We start from the raw sequence: 6000 nt of genomic DNA, 5'->3' as shown, positions 1-6000 counted from the left end.
ATAACCCAACAGATACACTGGAGAAAAGGTGACCGAAACGCGATTAGGATCGCTCGGTGCGTGTAGAAACAGTAAGGATGTTTAATACTTCTTCAGAGGAAGTAAGATGGTACGTATTTGGAGACGACGACACATATATTTATCCCTGAAAACCTCGCAAGAACGCTCTCAAAATACGACACACATCATGGTATTACATAGGAGCAAGCTCAGAGATTTATCACCAGAACTCTTGTTCGGACACGACATGGCATTTGGCGGTGGAGGGATCGCTATATAAGCAGCTCGTTGGCTAACGTTTTAGCTAAAAATTTCGATTCTTGTATCGAAAGGTATCCACATTTATACGGAGGAGACTCTAGGATTCATGCTTGTGTGCTTGAGCTTGGAGTTGGATTGTCTCATGAGCCTGGCTTTCATCAGGTTTTTTTCTAACTCTTAAAAATAAAATAGTGATTCAGTTTTTACCAAAAAAATAAATAGTGATTAATTTTTGCATAATATTGATTAATTCGTTTTTCAATCTAATCAGTTTGATGTAAAAGGAAATGCATTGGGAATATTGACATCACATTCAACGAGACCGTTGGTGTCTCTTACCACCACATAGTCCACATTGATCCAATTTTCCCAAACGTAACCACATTCTCTGCCGTCAGCCACCTCTTCTCCGCCATAGAACTTGATCCTCTCCGTATATTTCAAGTCTCCATTTGCTACGACCGTTGGTACTCTTGGACCATCTCTGTCTCCTGGGGCTATGCCGTTCAGGTTAATATTGTTTTCCCTAACTATATAGATGATTTTGCATGACATGTAACTTAAGGTTATTAATTCAAAATAATCTTTGTTTGTCTCTAATATTAGATTGAGAGTAAGCATTTATTCTACGGGATGCTTTGAGGACACAAAAAACGTTCCGACCATGGAAAAATTCAGGCGGGTTGGCAAGTGTGTACACATTCAACACAAGAGATGTTCATCCTGATCCATGCCAAAGACCTGTCACTTTCTTCATGGAACATGTTTCTTCTTCTCCCAGTGATGGAACTATTAAAAGTGTGTACAAGCAAGCTTACCAGAATGCACGTACGATCCCATTTCATCTCCTCGCAAAATCGAAGAGATTAGAGTATTTTCGACAAGGTTGGATCCCGATATCAGACAAGTAAGCAATATACTTTGTCTAAGTTTTGTGAATTTGGTTTTGGATTAGAGATATTGTGTTGTATGTGGATAATAGGATAAATAATGAAGTTTTGGTCATCTGTGAAAATCATTTCCTAGATTAGTAGTGATTTGTTGAAATGTCAATTACTAAAGTTTTCCCTATAGATATGTATCCCTTTACTCTGAATTAGGTACCAATAAAACTAGGAATGTCACATATTATTTACAAGAAGTGCAAGATAAATGCCTGGAAAAGGATTTTTTTTCTTCTAAGAGATAAATGCTTGGGTATACATTAAGATGTTTCGAATTGCAAGAGAATTTCAAAATAATTCAGATAAGTTTGATAACTTGAATATTTATTATGTGATTTTAGTTGATGATAAAATCTTTCAAAAATCCATTTCAGTGTTGATTTTGAGTGAACTTTGACGTTTAAGCTTAAAACTATCACTGAATTTTTAAAGTGTAAACATTAAAGTTTTAAAAATGAAATATCAAATGTGTTGGAATTTTGAAATAACATCATTGCAAATACTATTACGTACGTAAACATCTTACATTTTCTATTTATTTTAAGTTTATTTTTTGTAATTAAATTACTCTTTTCTTTGGTTGTGGATTGTGGTAGTTGAAGGCTCCCAGAAGACAATGTTGTGATATCTTACCAACTTCTTTCAACGGTGGAAAAGTATTGGAAATTGGAATTCGAGAATGCAAAGAAGATGAGTTGATCTATATACATCCATAGCTAGGACAATTTTTTTTGAGAAAGGGCTTAAAAATTTAACAAACGTTGATACCTTCTTTTTTATTTGTTTATTACATTGCTATACAAATTTAACAAATGTCGTTGCCATAGAGTTTTTAGTTATTTTTTTTGTATACTATATACTGCATTAAACTGTTACTCAGCTTGTTAGTAGTTGCCTTTCAACTTTTAAGTTTTTGTAACCATTTCATTATAGACCGGCCGGCGGCCGTAACAATCTGCTAAAACACAAGTATTCATTTGAATGGTGAACCTATGAACATGCAACGAGAAATTAAGTATGATGGTAGAGAAAGAGATTTGAATGGTAGGAAAAGAATCAGTGGAGAAAGCATTTCGACAAAAAAATATAGAATACTCATCTAAAGAGTGGCTACCAAAATTATTCTCTCCTAAATCCTAATAATAACTTTGTAAGACTGATGTTTTACGCCTATTACAAGATAAGAATCCAACATGTTGTTTTAGTCTTTTCAAGTCTTTTTTTTAACATTATTAGATCAACAATTTGTAACCAATAATTCCAATATCTTATGTAGATTCACATTTAATACTAAATTATTTAATAATAGTCAGTTAATGTTTGACATTTCTATTTGTACAAATGATAATAGAAAAACAAAATAAAAAATTGTTTTCTACCATAAGAATGGGCTTCCATCACCTTTTCTCTATTTTTGACATATGTCATAATGGGCTTCCAGCATTTTTTTAAATTTTAGCCCATTAAAAACTAGCGTTTAAACATTAAAAAGGTCAATATCACGGATTAAATCATATTTCGATCAGTGTTAATTACGTATTTAATTTAAGGAAACGGAACTATATAGTATATATAAAAACAAAATAAGCGTTACCTTAAGCTCATAATCTGTCTCAGGTATTAGACGACTTTCTCACCATTACTAGCAGTAAACCAATTGCGTGATCCCAAATCTTATCTCCCCCCCCCCCCCTCGATTCGATTCGATTTCGATGTCGACGGAGGCGGAGGTTGTTAACTCTGGCGAGGACTTCGTTCACATCGAAGAACACTCCTCCAGACCTACCGGCGACATCTCGTTGAGCGACAGCATAGTCAATGTGGAGAAGGAGGACGCCGTCGAGGACGAAGAAGAATACAAAGACTCCGATTCCGTCGTTAGCGGCGGCGATGCGGGCGAGGGAATCGTCGGCGGCGGTGGAGAGGGAGAGGGAGAGGGTTCATCGACGACGAAGGCGGAGCTGCCGGAGGAATTGGCGAAAAGCGTTGTGATGCTGACGTGCGAGTCCACAGGGGAGAGCGGATCTTGCGATGTGTATTTGATCGGGACTGCTCATGTTTCGAAGGTAATTATTCTTTCTTTTTTTTTTGCGGAAAGGATCTGTTTTTTTGGTTTTGGAAGAATGATGAACTGCATGTCAAAATTTCGACAAATCTATTTTTAAAAATGTTTTTTTCAGATGTAAATGTTTCGGACAGTGTTTTTTGGTTGTGTAAGAAGAAGGGTTAGGAATTAAGTAAGAAACTCCCTAAGCTTCTTGCAAGTTGCTAAAGTAATTTAAAAAAAAAAAGGATATGATTTTGGATGGGTTTAGCACTTGAACTTAAGCTTTAGCTCTATGCCTTTTTTTTTAATTAGCATTCAATCATTTGGAGAATTGCATGTCAAAATTTCGACAAATCTTTTTAAAAAATGTATTTTTTCAGATGTAAATGTTTCGGACAGTGTTTGTTTTGGTTGTGTAAGAAAAGTTTCTTAAAGGGTTTTTAGGAATTGAGTAAGGAACCCCTAGCTTCTTGCAAGTTGCTAAAGTGAGAAAGATATGATTTTGGATGGGTTTTAGTACTGAACTTAAGCTTTAGCTCTTTACTTTGTTTTTTATTAGCATTCAATCATTCATCATGGGGGTAATCCTTCAATATCGTTGCAATTTTCTGTTGGTTACAGGAATCATGTCGAGAAGTTCAAGCAGTTATCAGCATCTTGAAACCAGAGGTTCGTTTTTTCTTTTAGATGTTCACTGAGAACGGAAGTTTGATATCTCTTGTGTCTAAGCAAGTGGCTGATGATTAATAGGCTGTCTTCGTGGAGTTGTGTTCAAGCCGTTTGTCTATTCTCAAGCCTCAGGCTTTGAAGGTTCGCTTCTTCCTTCCTATTTTGGTTTGCTTTTCACATTTTATGGCCGTCTATCCAATTGTGTGAGGTTCTGTAAAAGAATCTGCATCGTTGTTTCTTTTGGTCGAAGATGATAGTTTTTTTTTCTTTTTTTTTTTGCTGTGGATGTCTATATTAACAATTAAAAGGGATGCCAAATTTCTTTAGTTAATCACAAAAACAGAGGATTCCTTTCTTTCAAATGATGCATGAGCTCTAGATTGTCTGCTGGAAAAGAGTTGCCTGTTTAATTGTACTTCAATTGTTTTATATGCTATGCTTTGTTGATGATACATCAGAGATCCATCTACTTATACATGATTCTAACTCTTCTAGCCCTTTTGTTTATTCTGAAATGGTGTGTTATGTTTTGCGTCTCTAGATTCCAACCATGTCTGACATGATAGAAAGCTGGAAGCAGAAACAGAACACGTTCGGAATACTCTATGGATGGTTTCTTGCAAAGGCAAGTTTCCTTAAATCAAGATGTTTTTTGTTTTCTGTAGAAGCTCTAACTTTCCGATCCAAAAATTTACATCATGTCCTTCTGTTATTAGATCGCCAGTCAACTTGAGGTTCTTCCTGGTGCTGAGTTTCGTGTGGCATACGAAGAGGCTCTTAAATATGGAGGCAAGGTGATACTTGGTGATCGTCCTGTACAGGTGATACGTTCGTCCACATTTCATAGCATTTTCTTATATATGATATGATGGAGTTAAACTGCATCCTCTAACATAGTTCCAATATATAATTTTTTTATGCGACGCAGATCACGTTAAAAAGAACATGGGCAAAGATGCCTCTGTGGCACAAAGTAAAGTTTCTATACTCCTTGCTGTTTCAAGCCGTCTTCTTACCGAGCGCTGAAGAACTCGACAAAATGGTAAGTCTTACTGTATACATTTTGTGTATACAATTCAATGCGACTCATCATATCTAGTCATCTTGATTCTGGATATCTCTGTCTGTGGTCGCTTCAGTTGAAAGAAATGGACGATGTGGATATGCTGACTTTGGTGATTCAAGAAATGAGCAAGGAATTTCCATCTCTCATGGATACACTTGTGCATGAGCGAGACCAGTTAGTCTTCTCTTATCCCTCTCTATGTAGATTATCAAAATTCGCCTAAGCTTGGCTTATTCATGATGATGATTGGTGGCAACACAAATGAAATTCTCAGGTACATGGCATCCTCTTTGCTGAGAGTTGCAAGTGAGCACAGTTCGGTTGTGGCAGTTATCGGTAGAGGGCATATTAATGGAATCAAGAAGAATTGGCAGCAACCTATAACGGTTTGTTCTTGTGCCAGTCTCTTAATTCTCAAGGAGTTCATTTCGTTTTTTGGTTTAATACATAATTTCATGGAACTGTGCAGATGAAAGATTTGATGGAGATACCGAGCGACGAGTCAGTATTTACAGTGAAGAGGATAATATCATCAGTGGCGATTGCAGTTACAGGGACAGCTATAGTTACTGGTATACTTCTTGCAAGAAGAAGGTGAAAACAATTGTGATGTTGGGCAGAGTTTTCTCTCCTCATTCTCCTGAGAGCCATACAAAAGAAAACTACACAAACTTAACAACATTTTACAGTCTTTATGCTTTCTTTCTCTTTCTTTTATTTTACTTTTGTATGTTGGTTGATGAAATTTTTCATAATAATAAAGCTTTTTGTTATTGAAGATAGTTTACATACTTTAAACCCCCAACACACTCTATTTTGCACTCCTTAACTATTTGCAACGGCACAGTTGCCTTCTGACCTCACTCCTGCTGAACCAGTCTTTACATTGATCCGACCCATTTCTCCATGGAGTTAGCAAACTCAGAGAAGACACTTGTTTATGTTTGAGATTGTTGTGCTGAACGGTTCAGCCTGAACCAGTCTTCACCATTGCGCATATTTTATCAATATCA

At 36.2% G+C, this 6000-nt stretch overlaps 1 protein-coding gene and 1 long non-coding RNA gene across 2 annotated transcripts; both read left to right on the top strand.

Moving 5' to 3' along the window:
• Nucleotides 1–608: 608 nt before the first annotated feature.
• Nucleotides 609–2080, top strand: LOC130499190 (uncharacterized). The gene is made up of 3 exons (XR_008938063.1): nt 609–771; nt 868–1168; nt 1802–2080. It is a non-coding gene; the product is annotated as an uncharacterized LOC130499190 (long non-coding RNA).
• A 786-nt stretch (nt 2081–2866) lies between these two features.
• On the top strand, nt 2867–5778 carry LOC130499188 (uncharacterized). Its single transcript, XM_056993174.1, has 9 exons — nt 2867–3271; nt 3874–3921; nt 4003–4062; nt 4463–4546; nt 4638–4742; nt 4850–4963; nt 5061–5161; nt 5262–5373; nt 5457–5778. The coding sequence occupies exons 1-9, from the start codon at nt 2918–2920 to the stop codon at nt 5583–5585; spliced, it is 1107 nt and encodes a 368-aa protein (XP_056849154.1). The 5' UTR covers nt 2867–2917; the 3' UTR covers nt 5586–5778.
• The last annotated feature ends 222 nt before the right edge of the window (nt 5779–6000 follow it).

The sequence above is a fragment of the Raphanus sativus genome, chromosome 8 (assembly GCF_000801105.2).
Source record: "Raphanus sativus cultivar WK10039 chromosome 8, ASM80110v3, whole genome shotgun sequence".
Classification (NCBI taxonomy): domain Eukaryota; kingdom Viridiplantae; phylum Streptophyta; class Magnoliopsida; order Brassicales; family Brassicaceae; genus Raphanus; species Raphanus sativus.
This window is presented reverse-complemented; position numbering and strand designations above follow the sequence as displayed.